General features: G+C 37.9%; 1 protein-coding gene across 1 annotated transcript in view; it reads left to right on the forward strand.

The window, feature by feature from the left end:
• The first annotated feature begins 4,460 nt into the window (after nt 1-4,460).
• Nucleotides 4,461-24,349, forward strand: part of MAGT1 (magnesium transporter 1) — a 75,823-nt gene continuing 55,934 nt past the window's right edge. The window contains exons 1-3 of the mRNA XM_044234846.1: nt 4,461-4,670; nt 17,804-17,973; nt 22,064-22,181. Of these exons, the coding sequence (XP_044090781.1) occupies nt 4,569-4,670; nt 17,804-17,973; nt 22,064-22,181 (390 nt within the window). The 5' untranslated portion in view covers nt 4,461-4,568. The remainder of the gene's footprint in view (nt 4,671-17,803; nt 17,974-22,063; nt 22,182-24,349) is intronic.

Consider the following 24,349-nt stretch of genomic DNA (forward strand, 5'->3'; position numbering starts at 1 on the left):
TATTTATTTTTTAAGTAAGCTCTACACTCAATGTGGGGCTCAAACTCATAATCCTGAGATCAAAAGTTGCATGCTCTACCAACTAAGCAAAACAGGTTTCCTAATTATTTTAAAAACTGTGGTAGGGGTGCCTGGGTGGCTCAGTGGGTTAAAGCCTCTGCCTTTGGCTCAGGTCATGATCCCAGCGTCCTGGGATCGAGCCCCACATCTGGCTCTCTGCTCAGCGGGGAGCCTGCTTCTCTCTCTCTGCCTGCCTCTGTGCCTACTTGTGATCCCTCTCTGTCAAATAAATTTTAAAATCGGGACGCCTGGGTGGCGCAGTTGGTTGGACGACTGCCTTCAGCTCAGGGCGTGATCCTGGAGTCCCGGGATCGAGTCCCACATCAGGCTCCCAGCTCCATGGGGAGTCTGCTTCGCTCTCTGACCTTCTCCTCGCTCGTGCTCTCTCTCACTGTCTCTCTCTCTCAAATAAATAAAAAAAATAATAATAATAAAAAAAATAAATTTTAAAATTTTTTTAAATTGTGGTAAAATATATGTAACATAGTATTTACCATCAATAATTATGTGTACGGTCTAGTAGCATTAAGTACATCCACATTTTTGTACAATCATCACTATTCATCTTTAGAACTTTTTTCATCTTGAAAAACCAGATGATTAGGTTTTATATTTGGATTATTTTAGAAGTGTTTACATTATTACAAAAGTCAAAACTATACAAACTTGTATACTTAGAGAAGGATCATTCCCTCCCATAACTGTTCCACTCCATTTCCTCCACCTCCCATAGATAACCAATTTCATTAGTATCTGGCTTAACTTTTTCCGTGTTTCCTTTTGCAAAAATGGACAAATATGTGTATATTTTCTTATTTCCTCTTCTATTTTACACAAATGTAGCATAACATGTATATTCTTTTGTACTTTGTTTTTTTTTCACTTAACAGTAGATCTTGAAAACCCATATCATTTAAACAACACTTCCTCATTCCTTTTTTAATAGCCGTGAAATACTCCATGGTGTTTACATATATTGGAGGAGATAATAAAGAGGACTTGACTGCCAGTTGACCTGTGAGCTGGACCCAGGCAATCATATATTCCTCACCCAAACCCCATTCTGGGAATGTACACGCTGCCTGCTTTTCCCAGGTGGGAGCTATTCCAACCACACGGCCTTGAGAAAGTAAGTTATTGTTGAGACCACCTGGACAGCACACATGACTGAACCCAGTTAAGGCCTCTATACAAACTTTTGAGATTCTGGTGGGCATTTAGGAATTTGTACTGGTTTTGCAGCTCCCCAAAACAAGCCTCCTGAGTTCCTTGCTTATTAAAAACACAACCTAAGTGTCCATAGATAGATAAATGGGTAAAGTGTGGAATATTACTTAGCCATAAAAAGAATAAAATCTTGCCACTTGTGATAACATGGATGGGCCTAGAGGGTATATACTAAATAAAATAAGTCAGATACAGAAAGACAAATACCATATGATTTCACTTATATGTGGAATCTTAAAAAAGCCAAAATAAATTAACAAGCAAGAAACAGAAACAGACCCATAAATACAAGGTGGTGGTTGCTAGAGGGAAGGAGGATGGGTGAAATAGGTAAAAAGGATTAAGAGGTACAACTTTCCAGTTGTAAAATAGGTAAGTCGTAGAGATAAGCAGGACAGCATAGGGAATTCGGTCAGTAATATTTTTTTTAATTTATTTTTTTCAGTCAGTAATATTTTTATAATGTGGTTAGGTGACAGATGATGACCACACTCATGGTGGTGAGCAGTGCATAATGTATAAAATTGTAAAGTCACTATGTTGTACGCTTGAAACTAATGTAACATTGTATGTCAACTATACTTCAAGAAGAAAAACAAAATAAAAATTTTAGGGGCTCCTGGGTTGTTTAATCAGTTAAGCATCTGACTTTGGCTCAGGTCATGATCTCAGACTCCTGGGATTGAGCCCCAGGTCAGACTCTGCATTCAGTGGGGAGTCGGCTTCTTTCTCTCCTTCTGCCCCTACCCCGATCATGCTCACACACTCACTCTCTCTCTCTCAAATAAATATTTAAAAATAAAAAAATAAAAAGTTTTAAAAATCTGTCTTTAAAAATCTAAGTGGTCTCCCTCAGTCTGTCCTTGGTCTCTCCTTGCTGTGTAGGTACAGGGGCCAGTGTGTAAAACAATAATGTACCATAGTATATATCAGTCTCCTGCATTTGAAACTGTATTTGAACCTCCAAAGATACCCAAATATCCAAATGTGGGTATTTCTGAGAATATTTCAATCATAAATAGTGCTAAAATGAATAATTATATGCACATATATTCTTATTGTTTGGAGTAGATTCCTAGAAGTGGGATTGTTGGATCAGAGGATAAATATGTATGTAGTTTTGCTAGATATTGTCAGGTTACCCTCTATATATATGCCAGTTTGCATTTCCACAAGCATTGTATAAGGGTGCATGTTTCCCCACAGCCTTGACGATGGCATGTATTGAAATTTTGCCAACATGATAGGTGAGATTTCCCTGTTCTTTAAAATTTTACTTTAATTTTTATTCATTCAATTTACATGCAGTAAAATTCATTCTTTTTTGTTATACTGATCTGTGAGGTTTTTTTTTCTTTTTTTTTAAAGATTTTATTTATTTATTTGTCAGAGAGAGGGAGAGAGAGCAAGCACAGGCAGAGAGGCAGGCAGAGACAGAGGGAGAAGCAGGCTCCCTGCCGAGCAAGGAGCCCGATGTGGGACTCGATCCCAGGATGCTGGGATCATGACCTGAGCCGAAGGCAGCTGCTTAACCAACTGAGCCACCCAGGTGTCCCTGATCTGTGAGTTTTGACAAGTGCCTAGTATAACCACCCCAACAATAAAGGACATAACAGTTCCATCAACACAAAACTTACCTTGTGTGGCTCCTTTGTAACCAACCTCTTTCCCCACATCCAGCCCCAGATAGACACTGATCTATTCTCTGTCCCTTTGAGTTTGTCTTTTCCAGAATGTCATATAAATAGAATCAAACAGCATGTCTCCATATACTTCTATTTTGTATTATTATTATTATGAGTATCTGTAAATGTCTTAAAACGTTTTTCATATCTCCAGATCACATATTTCACTTCAGAACCAGCTATTTTCCGTTCCATATACATATCCTTGTCTCTCCAACATAATGAAATTCTTATTCTCTGTGCTTTTGTGCATGTGTTTCCCAGCAAGACCTAAAAGAATAGTCAGTGCTCGCTTAGGCAGCACATATACTAGAAGAATAGTCTTTTCGTGTTTCACACTGTGGAAATAAAACCAAGTTATAGACAACTGATTTTATTTTGTTGGTTATTTTCTTCTTGAATATATTAATCTAATTAAATCATCCCAGTTTTACAATCCACTAAAATAAACAAAACCGGACCAAATGAATAGAACCTCATAGGAAAGTTCAATGTAGAATTTTAATTTTTTTACGTAGGGGAATTGAAGTTTAATGAAAATGGACTATCACAGAAAAACTAAAAAGAAATGCTTCCTTACAACCTTATCTTCGTGTTCATCTCCCAAACAAAATCATAAGTCAGTATTTGCTGTCTATAACCTGAAATTTAAGTCCTTGTCTTAAAGTAATAAATTAATAAGTTTAACTTTAAAAATGTCATTAAAAAAACAACTTTAAAAAATCACTTGATGTCTGCTCCGTGCACCGCATATGGCACAGTTCCTGGGACGCAAGATATTCAACAAGCTCTTGCTCATTTACTTTTTAAAAATCTTCAGCGATTGGGGCGCCTGAGTGGCTCAGTGGGTTAAAGCCTCTGCCTTCCGCTGGGTCATGGTCCCAGGATCCTGGGATCAAGCTCTCTGCTCAGCGGGGAGCCTGCTTCCCTTCCTCTCTTTCTGCCTTCCTCTCTGCCCCCTTGTGATCTCTGTCAAATGGATAAATAAAATCTTAAAATAAATAAATAAAACTAAAAATCTTCAGTGATATTAAGTGTATTTCTGCTTTCACTTTTTTCATCTTGATTTGAAAAACGTTAGAAGCAGAATGAGGGAATAAGATAGCTAACAATCACAGGGCTAGGCCCGAATTCTCTAGAATATTACACAAACAAGGCGGATTTCAGGACCTCTAAATCAATGGGAAACAGATCCTGTTTTAACAACCCGAAGCCATTTTAGACTAAAGGAAGGAACCCCCTCCTCCAGCAAAAAACCCACAACGCCTCACAACTGCGCATGCACCTGGGCAGACGCTTTAAACGCCTCATCTTTCCGTAAATGAAAGGGGCAGTTAATCATCTTTAGAGGACCAATGAAAAACCACCAGATTATCCTTTTTCTATTGGCTAACGGAGACCAATTAGAAGTGAACCGTGTTTTAGCGAGCGCCTAGGCGTAGAGCGTCGTGACGTACTGTGAAGGGTCGCCCAGCAGGGCTGAGCTGGACCAATGAGGCGGAAGAGGGGGCTGGTTTGGCTGTTCTCACGCCCTGCACTCAGACCCAGCCCGAGAAAACTTTCGTTGCTCTGAGAGAGAGAGACAGAGGAGCGAACATGGCAGCGCGTTGGTGGCTGTGGTGTGTCTCCGCAAACATGGCGGTGGCGCTGCTGCTCAGTTACGGGGTTCCCTCAGCCTCTGCCCAAAGAAAGAAGGAGGTGAGGACACGCTTTGCAGCAACAGGGGCTTTTCCCAAATAATGGGGCTTAAGAGGGTTTGTACTCCTTCCCATCCCCTTTCTCCATTCGTTCTGTCTTTTGGTGGCTCCAGTTTCACTTTAAGAGTTTTGAGGATCGCTAAAGAAGAAAACTGTAACTCCTTGTCTTCTAGGGATGTAGAGCCTGAGAGGGATGGGGTAGATGACAACCTGGCTTCTATAGGCCTGTGCGTGTACAACGCGGAGATTTTTCACACTACTTTGAGTATGGGCCCCATCAGATGGTAGGGCAAGTTGGACTCGAGTTCGGGGGTAGCATTTCTTGAATCTGTTTGCTGTCAGTAGGTGTAACTCCCTTATAGATGTATAAGAGCTATATTTGTATCATTTTTGTTTCAGGAATGTGAGAATTAAACTGAAAAGCTGAACTATGCCAGATTTATGATATTGTCCAAATAAGTGATTCAAAACAATTTACTGGGATGAAGGCTCTTAAACCATTTTCAATCATTTACTAATATCAAACATGCCAAGCACTGTTGTAGAAGCTTGGTATGCATAAGTGAACAATACTAAGAGTCTCTCTTTGTGGAATTTACTGATTGTGGTAAGTAGAGGAGATAGAGTATTCTTTCCTTACCACTAAACAATCCAAGCAAAGAAATTTTAACATTGTGTTTTGAAACATTTATGACTAAGGGCCATATGCTCTTAGAGCTTTTAGGATTACTCACAATTATTTGTATTATTTATGCTCCCTGATTTTATGGATGAAGAAAACCGAGTCCTAAGCTTACACAGTTACTTGTTGCAGAACAAGAACTAAAACCCTAGGTCAGTCTTATGCTAGTTCCTGTACATTTTGTGCTGCTTCTAGTACACGACACTTGTACACACACTTTTAAAATATCATTTAGATATTTCAGGAGCTTATCAAGATGAGCTGAATTTAAAGGAACCTATCTTTTCTGTTTCTGAATATTTGAACTATTTGATAAGAAAAAATAAGCCAGTAAATTAAAATGGATTACTTATTAGGTTGGCAGAAAGTAAAACAAAAACATACAGTTTTCAAAGGTATAGCAAACAGGCTTTTTTTCAGAGGATTCCAAGATGTTTTTACATGTATAACAAGATATGGAGCAATACTTTAAATTTAAATACTTTAAATTTTATAAAGATACACAGTAGTCTTAAGAGTGGCTTTTCTCTGGGTAGTTGGGATTGTTCATTAGGGGAACACTTCTACTTTTTACTTCATGTACTGGTATTATCTGAATTTCTACAGTAACCACTCTTTATAAATAAGAAAAGTGAAGATTTTTAAAAAACCTACTGTTTTGTCCAGTTTAATTTTATTTATTCATTTAATCTTTCACTGAAGTAGAAGCAGAAGGGCCTAGCAGGAGATAGATTATTTTAAAAAGGAATCAGCAATAAATTACATGCTTTAAAATGGTTAACATGATAGATTTTATGTTATGTAAATTTTATCTCAATAAAATAGTTTAAAAAGGAATCAGATTCCAACTCCTTTCCCATGGTGCCCACATTTCAGACCCTTATTGCTCTTACAAATCTATTGCAATACTGCCTAACTAGTTATTCTTGAACCCATCCTTCAAAGTACTGCCAGAGATGCTAAAATTAAAATCTGAAAACCTTTTCACCTATTTGGCAAAGTATGAAAGGGCTTCTGTAGCCTGACCCTTGTCTGTTTCTTCCAGGTTTATCTCAGTCCAAGCTCCCCTATACAAGTCATACTGAATGACCTGCCTTCCTTGATCTTTCTGTATTCTCTTGCAAGTGTCTGTATTTTGCTGGAGTATTTTCATTCTCTCTTACCCCACCCTCTCATTCACCTAAGATTCCTGCTCTTTTTTTTTAAAGATTTAATTAATTAGTTAATTCATTTACTTATTTATTTGAGAGAGAGTGCACGCATGTGCACACAGGAGCATGCTTGCACCAGCACGAGGAGGGGGAGAGGCAGAGGAAGAGAGAAGGGAGAATCAGACTCTCGGTTGAGCAGGGAGCCGGACAAGGGTCTCAGTCCCAGGACCCTGAGATCATGACCTCAGATGAAGGCAGATGCTTAACTGACAGGGCCACCCTGGTGCCCCTGAGGATTCCTACTCTGTAAGTCTTAGCTCAAACATTACCTTCTTCCTCAACCACGGTTTCCTGGTCCACCCAGGTGAACTGAGATGAATTCAGCGCATTATATTATCATTGTTCATATATCAGTCTTCCCCCATTAGACTGTGAGCATCATGAATATACTTTTTTAAAAATACAAATACCTTTAAATTAATTTTTTTCTGGCACCTAGCAGTGTCAAAAAGAGCCTTGATAAACATGATATTAATTAAATAAATTAATAAATGTGTGTATATAGGGTCGGGAATCTGTTCTTTCACTTGCAGTTTGTTTAGGTTTTACAGCCTAAAATTGGATTTTATCATCAGTAAACAAAGAATTGATAGGATGGTAAACGTGGATTAGTTTTTATCCCTTTCCCCTGTAACTGAGGATATTTTAGGCTGTTTGAAAAAGATTGCTGTGGGGCACCTAATTTGATCAGCCATTTAAGCGTCCCAACTCTTGGTTTAGGCTCAGGTCATGATGTCAAGGTCCTGGGATCAAATACCACTTCCGCTTCTAGCTTCCTGCTCAGTGGGGAGTCTGCTTTAGGATCCTCTCTTTCCCTCTGCCTCTCTCTCCCTTCTCCCACCCTGCTTGTGCATATTTTTTTTCTCTCTCTCTCTAAAAAATAGCCCCATTGGTTGAGTGTCTGCCTTTGGCTCAGATCATAATCCAGAACAAACACCATGTGGGGCTCCCTGCTCAGTAGGAGAGTCTGCTTCTTCCCTCCACTCTTCTTATGCCGCTCCTGCTTTCTCTCTCTCTCTCTCTCTCTCTTTTTCACTCTTCCCTCAAATAAGTAAAATCTTTTAAAATTTTTAAAAAATATTTACAGAAGTATACTACTCAGAGACAATTTTAACATATAGGTGTTCTTTTGTAGAGTACTTCATTTGGTCAATTTTTTAAAAACATTTTTTTTAAAAAAAATCCCAGGTCTATCCACCATAGTAGATGTGACTTTAAATAGTAGGTTGATGCCTGGACTTATAATCTTAAGTATTCATTTTAAAAAGATACTTTTTGGGATGCTTGGGTGGCTTAGTTGGTTAAGTGTCTGCCCTCAGCTCATGTGATCCCAGGGTCCTGGGATCGAGTCCCACATCAGGCTTCCTGCTCAGCAGGGCGCCTACTTCTCCCACTGCTACTCCCACTGGCTTGTGCTCTCTCTGACAAATAAAAAAATAAAAAAGAAACTTTTCCTAAATTTATACAGTTAAAAATCACTCAAGTTCCTCCTGGTTGTCTATTGTTAAATGTAATGCCATCCTACTTACCTGATTATTTATGCCTATAGTAGTGTTTTCACAGGAACATTGACTTATTCTCTAATATTTATTCAGTGCCCTTTTATATGCCAGGCACAATGGTTTATATGCATTATCTATAATCCTCACAATAACCCTGCAGAGTAAGTATTAACCCATTTAGAAAGATGAGGGAAGAGAGATTAAGAAGAGAGGTTATTGGGGACTTGCCCAAAGAAGACAGCTCTAGAGGCTGAGCTGATATTCCACCCCTGGTCTGACTCCAAACCCACTGCTCTCTGCTAGGTCACAAAGACTTCTTTTGCAATGACTTGTTTTATTTATTTATTTATTTTTAAAGATTTTATTTATTTATTTGACAGAGAGAGATCACAAGTAGGCAGAAAGGCAGGCAGAGAGAGAGAGAGAGGAGGAAGCAGACTCCCTGCCGAGCAGAGAGCCCGATGCGGGACTCGATCCCAGGACCCTGAGATCATGACCTGAGCCGAAGGCAGCGGCTTAACCCACTGAGCCACCCAGGCGCCCACTTGTTTTATTTTTTTATGATGAATTATATCCGTCTGTGGTAGAAGGGGAGTTGTTTGTCCTTGCATCTGTTGTCATTTTAGGAAGGCAGCGCGATAACCATGAAAAAACATGGCCTTTGATAAAATGATCCATGTATCTTGATCTACTTCTGGGAATCTGTGATAGAGAAATAAAATGAAATATAGAAAACAGTGAATGCACATAACATACCAAAACCTGATTATAATAATGCTAGGAAGATAGATTTCTGCCCATTTATCAGGTTTTTTTAAAATCTATAAAACTTTATTTTAATTTTTAAAAGATTTTATTTATTTATTTATTTGACAGAGATCACAAGTAGGCAGAGAGGCAGGCAGAGAGAGAGAGAAGGAAGCAGGCTCCCTGCCGAGCAGAGAGCCCGATGCGGGACTCCATCCCAGGACCCCCAGATCATGACCTGACCCGAAGTCAGAGGCTCAACCCACTGAGCCACCCAGGCGCCCAAAAAATAGTAAAACTTTAAAGAACGTATATGTTAATGCGACCCTAATGATCCCTAACCAGTTGCTGAGTCTCATTTTCCTTATCAGTAGAATGCAAAAATGCCTGTTTGCGTATTGTGAAAATTAAATGAGGGCTGTAAAGTGAAAATTAAATGTGGGCTATAACAGATATATAATGCCATCCTTTGCATGTAGAAGACATTAGATGAATATTAGAAAATAAGACTGTGTTTTTCTGCAGTAGTAAAATATTTTTTGGCTGATCTTTTTGTGATGTTTTTATGGATATTCAGAAAATAGAATAATTTTGACAAAACAGCAATTTTGACTGCATATTTTGACAAGGCAGGCTGTTGTTGGAAAAACTTCTACATTTTTTGACATTGCTTTGAAATCTGACAAATGAAATTGTCACATGTTTAAAATCTCTGCTTCTCTTTTTTTGAGATTTTATTTATTTATTTGACAGAGAGAGACACAGTGGGAGAGGGAGAAGCAGGCCTCCCGCTGAGCAGGGAGCCCGATGTGGGGCTCCATCCCAGGACCCTGGATCATGATCTGAGCCAAAGGCAGACGCTTTAAGACTGAGCACCCAGGCGCCCCTAAAATCTCTGTGATTCTTTAGAAAATACCTTATTACTAAGAATCAAAGGCCCAGTAGAAGTTGCAAAACAAATTGAGGTACCCCCTAAAACTAAAACATCAAGGAGAGGGGACAGAATATAGTTTAGCCCTGTCCAGAAAGTAGGTGCACTGAGAATGGAACAGATGACATTTAGGGATTAAAAATTCCCTCTTCTCTGCTTGCTGTCTGTTTCCTTCATTTGTTATCTGCCAGATAATGTTTCCACATTTGCTCAGTGTCACTTTTAATTTAAGGATGGAATTGGAAATGTATTGCTTAACCAGGAATCTTATTTTAACAAATGTCTGAGAACTAGTGGATGATTAAGAAAGCTAAAAATACTAAGAATTTTTACAAATAAACCCTGATGGTGTGGAACACAGATACAATCAAATAAGTTTGGGGGTGGGGAAAGGGAGGTGCCTTTTAGAGTAATTCAGACTGATGCTGTTTTGCTTTATTACTTCTGAAATTCAGAAGAAATCTTAATGGCAGGGTCAGATTTGAGCTTTAAGTGGTTATGTATATGCTATTTTTCATGAGCAATATTCAGTGAAAGTAGGAGAATTATAGTTGTTAAGACTTAATCTAGTTTACTAGAGCTAATTTAGATATATATTGTGCAGGAAGGTAGAGTGAAATCAAACTATTGTGTCATTGCCTTTTCTTGGCCCTCTTAATCTTTTATAGGCCTAAAATGTTCATCATACTTGATTATTGCTAATAGAATTAGAGATATTAATTGGCTTCCTGTTAGGATTATTTTGTGGTCATACTAATTTAAATGTTTCAAGAGAACAGAGAGTACAAGCTTACTTAACTTTGCTGGCAAGTATTTTAATTGTGAATAATATTTCTGTTTTGTTTTGTTATGCTTTGTTTTGTTTGAGTCGAAAATAAATAGTGTAGTCCAGGAAGGAAATTGATTATGAAAGTCCTTCCTTATATATTTAATGTTTTTTCGTAGCAAACCTATATTTTGTTTTAGATAAATATATCTAATGCAGATTAAAAATTGGATGGATATATTTTCTTAAATGTTTAGTAAAGCTGTTAGTAGAGAAGTATTTGCATTGAGTTGTTTCCAAATCAATTGCTATTTTTAGTTGCTGAATAATCGTTTGATAAACCTCTTACTCTTCTGTACTACAGTCCTTTGTGGTTCTTAACTTTAAAGTATTAAATAATAGAAGGTCATAAAGGGTATGGGTAACATTTTAATCCTTTTCTTTTGAAGGTTATGTCATTGGAAGATAAAGGGATATCTGGGGAGTGCGGAGTCTGACTTAGTGAAGATGCTGTAGAAAAACAAAATTTTTATTTCTGAGCCATAGCTTTCAGTACTCAAACAATGGGTTCCTGACAAATAATGAAAGGTATCCTAAGGAAGATGGTTTTTCAGTACTAGAAGTTTACTCCAATTAAGAAAGCTTTCAACTCAAATGTGAAGAAATGAGAAATTACTTTATAAAACCATATACTAGGGGCACCTGGGTGGCTCAGTGAGTTAAGCCTCTGCCTTCGGCTCAGGTCATGATCTCTGGGTCCTAAGATCAAGCCCCGCATTGGGCTCACTGTTCAGCGGGGAGCCTGCTTTCCCCCTCTCTTTCTGCCTGCCTCTCTGCCTACTTGTGATCTCTGTCTGTCAAATAAATAAATAAAATCTTTAAAAAAATACATAGAGAAGACAGAGGACTAGTGAAGGAAGTGGCTAGGTAGGACTTGTACTCTAAAAACTATAAAACACTGATGAATGAAGTTGGAGATGACACAAACAGATGGAAAGGATATTCCATGCTCATGCATTAAAAGAACAAATGTTAAAATGTCCATGCTACCCAAAGAAATCTATAGATCTAATGTAATCCTTATCGGAATAATAACAGCATTTAACACAGAACTAGAATAAACAATCCTAAAATTTGTATGGAGCCACAAAAGACCCCAAATGGAAAACACAATCTTGAAAAAGAAAAATAAAGCTAGTGGTATCACAATTCCGGACTTTGAGTTGTATTACAAAGCTATAATAATCAAAACAGTATGGCACTGGCACAGAAATAGACACATTGATCAATGGAACAGTATAGGAACCCCAGAAACAAACCCATAATTATATGGTCAGTTAATCTTTGACAAAGGATGCAAGAATGTGCAATGGGAAAAAGACAGTCTCTTCAACAAATGGTGTTAGAAGAACTGGACCATGTTCTTACATTGTATACAAAAATAAACTAAAAATAGAGTAAGGACCTAAATGTATGACCAGCAAAGTGTTAAATCCTAGAAGAGCACAGGCAGTAAAGTCTCTGACATTAGCTTTTTTTCCTTAGATATGTCTAGAAAATATGTCTGACATTAGGCAACATTTTTCTAGATACATCTGAGGCAAGAGAAACAAAAGCAAAAATTAACTGTTTGGGATTCATTAAGATAAAAAGCTTCTGCACAGCGAAGGAAACAATCAGCAAATTAAAGGGAGCATACGGAGTGGGAGAAGAGATTTGCAAATGACATATCCAATAAAGGATTAATATCCAGAATTTATAAAGAATTTCTATAATTCAACACCAGAAAAACACAAATAATCCATTAAAAATGGGCAGAAGACATGAATATACATCCCTCCACGTAAAGATGCTCAGTATCACTGATCATCAGGGAAATGCACAGTGAAACTACAATGAGATGTCATCTCACACCTGTCAGAATGGCTAAAATGAAAAACACAAACAAGTGTTGGTGAGGATGTGGGGAAAAAAAGGAACCCTTTTGTACTGTTGATGGAAATGCAAACTGGTGCAGCCACTGTGGCAATATGGTGGTTCCTCTAAAAATTGAAAACAGAATTACCATATGATCCAGTAATCACACTACTGGGTATTTACACAAAGAGTACAAAAACACTAATTCAAAAGGATATGTGCATCCCTGTGTTTATCACAGCATTGTTTACAATAGCCAAATTATGGAAGCATCCCAAGTGTCCATTGATAGATGAGTGAATAAAGAAGATGTATATGTACATATGTACTGTAGAATATTATTCAACCAAAAAAAGAACGAAATCTTGCCATTTGCAACAATGTGGATGGAACTAGAAAGTATAATGCTATGTGAAGTAAGTCAGTCAGAGAAAGGCAAATACCATATGATTTCAATCATATGTGGAATTTAATAAGCAAAACAAAGGAAAAAAGACAAACCAAAAACCAGACTCTTTTTTTAATAATTTTTTATTTTTAAAATTTCTTTTCAGTGTACCAGGATTCATCGTTTATGCATCACACCCAGTGCTCCATGCAATACATGCCCTTCATAATACACACCACCAGGCTCACCCAACTTCCCACCCCCCACCCCTTCAAAAACCCTCAGATTTTTTTTCAGAGTTCACAGTCTCTCATGGTTCATCTCCCTCTCCAGTTTCCCCCAACTCCTTTCTCCTCTCCATCTCCCCATGTCCTCCATGTTATTTGTTATGCTCCACAAATAAGTGAAACCATATGATAATTGACTCTCTCTGCTTGACTTATTTCACTCAGCATAATCTCTTCCAGTCCCATCCATGTTGATACAAAAGTTGGGTATTCATTCTTTCTGATGGAGGCATAATACTCCATAGTATATATGGACCACATCTTCCTTATCCATTCATCTGTTGAAGGGCATCTTGGTTCTTTCCACATTTAGCAACCATGGCCATTGCTACTATGAACATAGGGGGTACAGATGGCTCTTCTTTTCACTACATCTGTATCTTTGGGGTAAATACCCAGTAGTGCAATTGCAGGGTCATAGGGAAGCTCTATTTTTAATTTCTTAAGGAATCTCCAAAGTGGCTTTTCCAAAGTGGCTGTACCAACTTGCATTCCCACCAGCAGTGTAAGAGGGTTCCCCTTCCTCTACATCCTCTCCAACACACGTTGTTTACTGTCTTGTTAATTTTGGCCATTCTAACTGGTGTAAGGTGGTATCTCAATGTGATTTTCATTTGAATCTCCCTGATGGCTAGTGGTAATGAACATTTTTTCATGTGTCTGATAGCCATTTGTATGTCTTCATTGGAGAAGTGTCTATTCATGTCTTCTGCCCATTTTTTGACATGATTATCTGTTTTGTGTGTGTTGAGTTTGAGAAGTTCTTTATAGATCCTGGATATCAGTGTTTTGTCTGTACTGTCATTTGCAAATATCTTCTCCCATTCCGTGGGTTGCCTCTTTAAAAAACACTCTTAACTATAGAGAATAAACAGGTGGTTACCAAGGAGGAGGTAGATGGGGGGTGGGTGAAATAGGTGAAGGGGATTAAGAGTACACTTATTCTGATGACCACTGAGTAATATATAGAATTGTTTAATCACTATATTGTATACCTAAAACTAATATAACACTGTATATTAACTCTACTGGAATTTTTTTAAAGTGTCTCAATCATTAAGATGTTACATTTGAGTTATCTAAAATATATCATATTCTTCAGTCATTCCAGAGAGATCAGGTAGTGTTTAATTATTAGGAATGTTGTATTTTTTTCCTGTTGTTCATCATTTGAATAGCTTAATGTTTATTTAAATTCCCTATGTTATGCATAGGTATTTATATAACATGTAGTTCCTGCCCTTAAGAATGAGAATGTATAACAGTAGTTCTGAAACTTCAGTGTCTATAAAGAGTCACTTGGGTTACCTGTTAAAATTTCATACTCTTGGAACCTACAGTGGACTTACTGAATCAGATTTACTAGAGGATGAAATCTGGAAGTCTTAACATCTAACAAGCTCCTTTATACCAACCACACTTGTAGAAACTTGGGACTAGAAAGTTTATTACCCATTATGCTGATGGCTTGCTCTGGGAAGTTTTGGTTTACTTTATCGCCACATTTATCTTTTATATTGTGTTTTTTTTTAAGGATTTTATTTATTTATCTATTTGACAGAGAGAAATCACAAGTAGACGGAGAGGCAGGCAGAGAGAGAGAGAGGGAAGCAGGCTCCCTGCTGAGCAGAGAGCCTGATTGGGGGCTTGATCCCAGGACCCTGAGATCATGACCTGAGCCGAAGGCAGTGGCTTAACCCACTGAGCCACCCAGGCACCCTTATATTGTGTTTTGATCAGTAATGAATTAAAAATGGACTATATAATAAGGTGATAAAAACTTATATTACACTGTGAAAATTCTTTTCAGTTTCCAGCAATGGTTCTCAATGAGGGAGGAGGGGAATTTTCCTCCTTGGGGTTGGTTATCTGGCAATGTCTGAAACATTTTTGGTTGTTGTAGTTGAAGGTCGGGGTACTACTGGCATCTGGTGGGTGAAGATCAGGGATGCTGTTCAACATCCTACAATGTGCAGGACAACTCTAGACAACAAAGAAATATCTGGGTCAAGATGTCACTGTTGCCATTGTTGTAAAACCTTTGTTTAGAGTGATCTGTTTCCTCCATATCATTGTTCCACAAATCTTGTTAATTATTTGTTTTACTAATCTTTTGAGAGTGTGTATATTTCTCTGTGGGCTTAGAGTCTGTGTTTGGTTTTCCATTTGTGACATACTCATTTTATGGCTCTTACCAGAATTACTTTGAATTGCAACAAAACTAATTTTTGGCATTCTTTCTCTGTTGTTCATAGGTATACTCAGGAAATTTTTTTCAGTATAGGCTGAATTCAGCCATGCTTTAAAGGCAAATCATGCATTTTTAGAATCCATGTTACTGTTCCCTTCCTGGGAAAAGCAAGTTCAATATTTTTTAAGATTCTATTTACTTATTTATTAGAGCAAGCTCATGCATGTGAACAGGGACAAAGGAAGAGGAAGAGAATCTCAAGCCGACTCCCCGCTAAGCACGGAGCCCAACATGGGGCTTGATCCCAATGACTCTGAGATCATGACCTGAGCTGAAATCAAGGGGCGCCTGAGTGGCTCAGTTGGTTGGACGACTGCCTTCGGCTCAGGGCGTGATCCTGGAGTCCCGGGATCGAGTCCCGCATCAGGCTCCCAGCTCCATGGGGAGTCTGCTTCGCTCTCTGACCTTCTCCTCGCTCGTGCTCTCTCTCACTGTCTCTCTCTCTCAAATAAATAAATAAAATCTTTAAAAAAAAAAAAAAGAGTCAGATACTTAACTGACTGAGCCACCCAGGCACCCCGGGTTTTGATGGTTTTTAAAAGTATAACTATTAATCCTTTGTCAGATACATGGTTTGGAAATATTTCCTCCCACTCTGTAGCTTGTCTTTTCCTCCTCTTAACATGGTCTTTCCTAGAGGAAAAAAAATTTATTTTGGTGAGGTTATCTTTTTTTTTCTTTTTTATGAATCATGCTTTTTGGCTTTAGGTCTAAGAACTCTTTCCCTACCCCAAGGTCCTGAATGGTCTCTCCTAATTTTTTTCTGAAACAAATTTTTTTGAATAAGCTGTATGCCCAGTGTGGGGCTTGAACTCACAATCCTGATATCAAAAGTCACATGCTCCACTGACTGAGCTGGCCAGGTTCCCCTTTTTCCTTTTTTTCTAAAATTTTCATAGTTTTCATTTTTATATTTAAGTATGTAATCCAGTTTGACTTAATTTTTGTATAAAGTATGAAGTTTAGTTTGAGATTCCTATTTTTGACAATGGATGTCCAATTGCTCCAGCACTATTTGTTGAAAAGACTAGCCTTGCTTTACTGAGTTTTTGCACCTTTATGAAAAATCAGTTGTCTATACTCAATGTAGGTCTGTTTCTGTGCCATTGATCTATGAGTCTATTCTTTCATCTGTACCATTCTGCCTTGCTTACTATAGCTGTATAGTAAACCTTAAAATCAGGTAGAGTGATCCCCCCCATTTTATTCTTTTTTAAAAAGATTTTATTTATTTATTTACTTACTTACTTCTCAGAGAGAGAGGGAGTGAGAGCACAAGCAGGGGGAGCGGAAGGCAGAGGAAGAAGCAGGCTTCTACTGAGCAAGGAGCCCCATGTGGGAATTCATCCCAGGACCCTGGGATCATGACCCAAGCCAAAGGCAGGTGTTTAACTGACTGAGCCACCCAGGTGTCCCCTCCCATTATTATTCTTTGTTTTCAAGATTGTTTTAACTACTCCAGCTTCTTTATAGGTGTGTTTTGTTTTTATTTTGGTTTGGTTTTGAGAAGCAAAATCTTGTACAAAACTAACTGGTTTAGGGGCACCTGGGTGGCTCAGTCGTTAAGCGTATGTCTTTGGCTCAGGTCATGATTCCAGGGTCCTGGGATTGAGCCCCGCATCAGGCTCCCTGATTGGCAGGAAGCCTGCCTCTCCCTCTCCCACTTCCCCTGCTTGTGTTCCCTCTCTCACTGTGTCTCTCTCTGTCAAATGAATAAATAAAATCTTTAAAAAATAATAACTGGTTTAACTCAACATTCTTTGGACTCTTTGGCAAATGAAACGTTTTATGATTTTATATTTTATTTATTAGTATAAATAAGTAATTCACATCAACAGTGTGGTATCCGATTAAATCTCATCATGAAATAATAGAATTTTTTTAAAAGATTTTATTTATTTATTTGACAGAGATCACAAGCAGGCAGAGAGGCAGGCAGAGAGAGAGGAGGAAGCAGGCTCCCTGCTGAGCAGAGAGCCCGATGCGGGCCTCGATCCCAGGACCTTGAGATCATGACCTGAGCCAAAGGCAGCGGCTTAACCCACTGAGCCACCCAGGCGCCCGAAATAATAGAATTTTAAGAATAATTATTATCAGGCCCAATTATCAGATTTTATTTTTAGGTTTCTCACATTTTCTATGTGCCTCTGCTTGTTAGTCTTTGTTTTAGGTAAGTTGCCTAGTTAAAAGGAACTTCAAGGGGTGCCTGGGTGGCTCAGTGGGTTAAACCTCTGCCTGCAGCTCAAGTCATGGTCTCAGTGTCCTGGGATTGAGCCCCACATCAGGCTCTCTGCTCAGCAGGGAGCCTGATTCCCCCTCTCTCTCTTCCTGCCTCTCTGCCTACTTGTGATCTGTCAAATAAATAAATGAAATCTTTTTATTTTTAAAAAGGAACTTCAAATGCCATTCTGAGAACATTAACACCATGTTCCTCCCTTTTTTTCTTTTTTAGATGGTGTTATCAGAAAAGGTTAGTCAACTGATGGAATGGACCAATAAAAGACCTGTAATAAGAATGAATGGAGACAAGTTCCGTCGCCTTGTTAAAGCCCCACCAAGAAACTACTCCGTTATTGTCATGTTCACTGCTCTCCAACTTCACAGACAGTGTGTTGTGTGCAAGTATGAACTTTCAACTACACTTTAAAATTAAATAACATAAGATTTTTTTTTTAAAGATTTTATTTATTTGACAGACGGAGATCACAAGCAGGTAGAGAGGCAGGCAGAGAGAGAGGAGGAAGCAGGCTCCCTGCTGAGCAGAGAGCCCGATGCGGGGCTCGATCCCAGGACTCTGAGATCATGACCTGAGCCGAAGGCAGCGGCTTAACCCACTGAGCCACCCAGGCGCCCCTAAATAACATAAGATTTTAACCGTTTCTCAATCCCAGAATAACCAAATTAGTTCAGTGGGTACATAAACAATTACTGTGTGTGTCTTACTTAGGATGTCTGTAGTAGCACGTACTGCCCCCCCTTTTTTTTAAAGATTTTATTTATTTATTTGACAGAGAGAAATCACAAGTAGATGGAGAGGCAGGCAGAGAGAGAGAGGGAAGCAGGCTCCCTGCTGAGCAGAGAGCCCGATGCGGGACTTGATCCCAGGACCCTGAGATCACGACCTGAGCCGAAGGCAGCGGCTTAACCCACTGAGCCACCCAGGCGCCCCCATACTGCCCCTTTTATAGTCATTTCTTGGTTGCCCACATTAGTGGGCACAAAGTGGGAACAAAGAGCAAGGATAAAGTATTGTGATAGCCGTGATAGGAATAACTTAAAAATTGAATAATTGTCGTGTAAATTGGTATCAATTTATATAAATGTATGCCAGTTGGATTGATGTAGTATTTTTATTGTCAGTGCTTTCAGTTTCATACTCCTATTTTATACAACAACCCCAGAAGGTAAGTAAAGCAGATATTCTCTCATTTATGAAGAGATAGGTTCCAGAATCTTTTACCTGGTCTACCCAAAGCTAGAGATACTTACTAATGCAATAATGGTAGCTACATCCCAATTTGGAATTATAAGAGAATGTTTTTAGAAAATAAAGATGTATGATTTAGAGATATTTCCTTTTTTTCTAGATTATTCTGAGTGATTAAAAACCTTGGAAATGGAGACTAATCTCACTTAAACTTTCATCAAACATTGGTTTATTGATTTTATTTTACTGTTTCTAAATGATCTTGGGAAAAAAGATTGATAATTCTTTTAACAAAAAGACTATATTTATTTTTTTAAAGATTTTATTTATTTATTTGTCAGAGAGTGCGAGAATGAGCACAAGCAGGGGAAGTAGCTGGTGGAGGAAGAAGCAGGCTCCCCACTGAGCAAGAAGCCTGATACAGAACTCGATCCCAGGACTCTAGGATCATAACCTGAGCTGAAGGCAGACGCTTAACCAACTGATCCACCCAGGCATCCCAAGATATATTTCTTTAAACAAAATTAAAAATAGTAGGTACTAAAACATAGGTTAGCTTTTGCTTTTTGTGTTTTTTTAACTTACATTTTTAGATCAGTATGTGATCTGGGAATTCATGTTAAATAAAATGACAAAGCTACCCTGTGAAGAACTTATTTAATAAACTCTTGAAGGCTTTCCAAATTCTGACAGCCTGTGTGTCCATGTGAAGGATTAGGCAGTTTTTTTTAGAATATGCATTATGCTACCCCAAGACTTGCCAACTCTTCTTAAAGGATTTTCCCCCAGAGGTAGGAGATAGTCAAGGTATTTGATCTCAGAGTACTTATTTTTGGGTACATATGTTGGATAGTAGGTATTAATTATGCATAAACTTAAAATCTGGAATCACTCTCAATTTAGTCATTTCACTCAGCAATCAGGAGTATACAAAATCTTAGGGAACAAACACAAACTTCTTCATAATTCTGTACTAAATGCAAATTAATGACATTCTTATTAAACTAAGTTTTTTTTAGTATCTTTCTATAAGACCAAATTTAAAATTAGCTCACATTTTCCTAAACTCATTCAAAAAATAAAATTCACAGCAATGTGTATAATACTATATATTTGGTGCTATCAGGATGAGAAGTATCCTATCCTTATCATTGGCTAGGAAAATGAATTCCACATGTGAAAATTTAGCTTCCAATATAGGGCAATTTATAATTAAGTACCAAATGGATTATGTGCATTATAAATAATACAGAGGGGCACCTGGGTGGCTCAGTGGGTTAAAGCCCCTGCCTTCAGCTCAGGTCATGATCGCAGGGTCCTGAGATTGAGCCCCGCATCGGGCTCTCTGCTCAGCGGGAAGCCTGTTTCCTCTATTCTCTGTCTCTACCTGCCTCTCTGCCTACTTGTGATCTCTGTCTGTCAAATAAATAAATAAAATCCGTAAAAAAAATAAATACTACAGAACTTCAGGAAGGACATATAACAGGAAGATTGGGTTGGTCTAATGGAGACGAAGGGATTTGTATTAGGGCTAGATAAATGGATCAGATTTAGATAGAAGCAGGATATTTTGGTTAGAAGTAAAGATAAGTGCAGGGGTACAGAGATAGTGGTAAATAAAGTGCCAGAATTAAGAGATCATGTTTTATACTGATAAGTAGTAAGGCTACTAATAGGTAGATGCCTTATTGGAACTGGATGATAAAGAACCTTGAATAACCAATGAAAAGCTTGGAGACTGTTCTGAAGGTAGTAGAAAAGCAACAGTGGAGAAGAGTAGGAGTTTCAGGAAGATAGTAATTTAGGAAGACTGATGTATATTGTAGTGTAAGAAGGATTGGAAGAGGAGAAACTAGAGTCAATGTTTTATATTGTAACGTCTGATATTAAGGATCTGACTTTAGCTGATAGCAATGAAAATAAATGGGAAGGGATGGAGTGAAAAGATAATCGCAAATGAAGAATTATCACATCTTGGAAACTTAAGCATATGGGCAATAAGGGAAAAGTCAAATATGAATTGAGGTTTTAATTAATCTCAATTCCCTAGATCCTTGTTATCTTTCACCCTAATAATTCATCTGACTGTATTTTTATTTACTAAATAATGTCATGTTAGATTTATAAAATGGATTACTATTATAGTATACTTTCTCTGGAAATACTTCAACCTCATCTTTGAACCCTTAAAAATAATTTAGGGTGTTAAAAATTGTACAGACAATTAGCTGGATTTTTCCAATGACTGCCTAAAGACCTCTGAGATAAGAAACAAGCACAATGTATGAAGCTGAATCAAGTAACTACTTTCTATTGAAATTCCCAGCACTTAGGATAAGGCTTCTCTTATGCCAAAACAATGGCAATATTTTCCAAGGTTTGTCCTGACCCTGTCAGCAGAACCTGACTGATGTTTGTCTCTCTCTCGCTCTCCCTCTCAACCTCTCTCTGTGTCTCTGTCTATCTCTCTCTCAAAAATATTTCTCCCATTGCAAAAACTGCTATTGCTTCTTTGGCTCTGTTCATTTTATTTTATTTTTTTTTAAAGATTTTATTTATTTATTTGACAGGCAGAGATCACAAGTAGGCAGAGAGGCAGACAGAGAGAGAGGAGGAAGCAGGCTCCCCGCAGAGCAGAGAGCCCGATGTGGGACTTGATCCCAGGACCCTGAGATCACGACCTGAGCCGAAGGCAGCGGCTTAACCCACTGAGCCACCCAGGCGCCCTTATTTTTTTTTAAGATTTTATTTATTTATTTATTTGACAGGTAGAGATCACAAGTAGGCAGAGAGGCAGGCAGAGAGGGAAGCAGGCTCCCCACTGAGCAGAGAGCCCAATGTGGGGCTCAATCCCAGGACCCCGAGATCACAACCCGAGCTGAAGGCAGCAGCTTAACCAACTGAGCCACCCAGGTGCCCCGGCTCTGTTCATTTTTAAATGTTCATTTAAAAATAATGGTTTTTAAAAAAATTTTAATGTATTTTTAAAGTATTTTTAAAATAATATATTATTATTTTTAAATAATGTTTAAAAATGTTCATTTTAAAATATCTGGGGGTGCCTGGTTGGCTCGGTTGTTTGGCATCTGCCTTTGGCTTAGGTCAGGATCCCAGGGTCCTGGGATTGAGCCCTACATCTGGCTTCCTGCTTGGAGGGAGGCCTGCTTCCTCCTCTCCAACTCTCACTACTTGTGTTTCCTCTCTCGCTGTGTTTCTCTCTGTCAAATGAATAAAATCTTTAAAAAATGTTTTATATGTTATCTTCATATATCTGATTATATCCAGGCAAGCTGATGAAGAATTCCAGATCCTGGCAAACTCCTGGCGATATTCCAGTGCATTTACCAATAGGATATTTTTTGCTATGGTGGATTTTGATGAAGGCTCTGATGTATTTCAGATGGTAAGATCTTTGGCTTATGTTATTAAGTAGGGATAAGTTAACTATAGATAAAGTAGAATATATCTTTTTCAATAGATACAAGAAGTTTTATTTATATATTTCTTATTATCTAAGTATACTGGGTATATGATTTTATATTGCTTTCAGGTGTACATGATAGTGATTTGACAGTTCCATTCATTACTTAGGGCTCAACATAAGGGTAATCACTGTCCATTACCACACAATGTTATTGCAATATTATTGACTATATACCCTATGCTATACTTTACGTTTCTGTGACTTCCTTATTTTATAACCAGAAGTTGTTCCTCTTAATCCCCTTCACCTATTTTGCCCATCTCCACTTCCCTCTAACAATCAACCATGTTTGTTCTCTGTTTTTCTGAAGTCTATTTGTTTGTGTGTTTTTTAGATTCCACATGTAAGTGAAGTCATATGGTATTTGTCCTTCTCTGTCTTATTTCACTTAGCAAAATACCCTCTAGGTCCAGCCATGTTGTCATAAATGGCAAAATTTCATTCTTTTTTATGGCTGAGTGATTGTGTGTGTGTGTGTGTGTGTGTGTGTACATATTTTGGCTATTATAGATGTCTCTGCAATAAGTAAGTATTTGTATATCTTTTCTAGTTCACGTTTTCATTTTCTTTGGGTAAATACTCAGTAGTTAGATTCCTGGATCATGTGATCCATTTTTAATGTTTTGAGGATTCATATTGCTTTCCATACTGGTTGCACCAATTTATATTTCCACCAGTAGTGCACAGGGGTTCTCTTTTCTTCACATCTTCGCCAATACTTGTTATTTCTTGTCTTTTTGATTTGAGCTATCTGACAGGTGTGAGGGGATATCTCATTGTTTTGATTTGCATTTCTTTGATGGTTAGTGATGTTGAGCATCTTTTCACATATCTGTTGGCCATCTATATGTCTTTGGAAAAAACTATTCAGGTTCTCTGCCAATTTTTTAAAAAGATTTTATTTATTTATTTGACAGAGAGGGACAGTGAGAAAGGGAACACAAGCAGGGGGCATGGGAGAGGGAGAAGCAGGGAGCCCAATGCAGGGCTCAATCCCAGAATCCTGGGATCATGACCTGGGCTGAAATCAGATGCTTAACGACTGAGCCACCCAGGCGCCCCCTCTGCCCATTTTTAAATTGGATTTTTGGTTCTTTTTGGTGTTGAGTTATGTATGTTCTTGATATATTTTGGATAGTAACCCCTTATTGGATATGTCATTTGCATATATCTTCTCCTATACAGTAGGTTGCCTTTTCATTTTGTTGGTGTCTTTCAGTATGCGAAAGCTTTTAATTTTGGTGTAGTCCCAGTAGTTTATTTTTTACTTAATTTCCCCTGCCTGAAGAGACATATGCATAAATATGTTTTGGGAGCCAATGTCCAAGAAATTACTGTGTATGTTTTCCTTTAGATTTATGGTTTTATGTCTTACATTTAGGTCTTTAATCCATTTTAAGTTTGTTTTCATATATGGTATAAGAAAGTGGTCTAGTTTTATTCTTTTATGTAGCTGTCCACTTTTACCAGCATAGTTTGTTGAAGAGACCATCTTTTCCCCTTTGTATCTTCTAGCCTCCTCTGTCTTGACTCATTGACTATATAAGTGTAGGTTTATTTCTGGACTCTCTATTCTCTTCCATTGATCTTTGTGTCTGTATTTGTGCTAGTACCATAATGTTTTGATTACCTAGCCTGGTAGTAGAGCTTGAAATCTGGGATTGTGATATATCCAGCTTTCTTCTTCTTTCTCAAGATTGATTTGGCTGTTTGGGGTCTTTTGTGGTTCCATACAAATTTTAGGAGTATTTGTTCTAGTTCTGTGGTAAATGCTGTTGGTATTTTGATATGGATTACATTGAATCTGTAGATTTCTTTGGGTATTGTGGACATTTTAACAGTACTCTTCCAATCAATGAGCATGGTATATTTTTCCATTTGTTTGTGTTGTCCTCAATTTCTTTCACCAATGTATTATAGTTTTCAGAGTAAAGGTCTTTCACCTCCTTGGTTATATTTATTCCTAGGTATTTTATTCTTTTAGGTATAATTGTAAATGGAATTATTTTCATAATTTTTCTTTTTGCTACTTAGCTATTAGTGTATAGATATGCAGCAGATTTCTATATATGAATTTTGTATTCCAT

This window comes from Neovison vison, chromosome X (assembly GCF_020171115.1).
Source record: "Neovison vison isolate M4711 chromosome X, ASM_NN_V1, whole genome shotgun sequence".
Taxonomy (NCBI): domain Eukaryota; kingdom Metazoa; phylum Chordata; class Mammalia; order Carnivora; family Mustelidae; genus Neogale; species Neogale vison.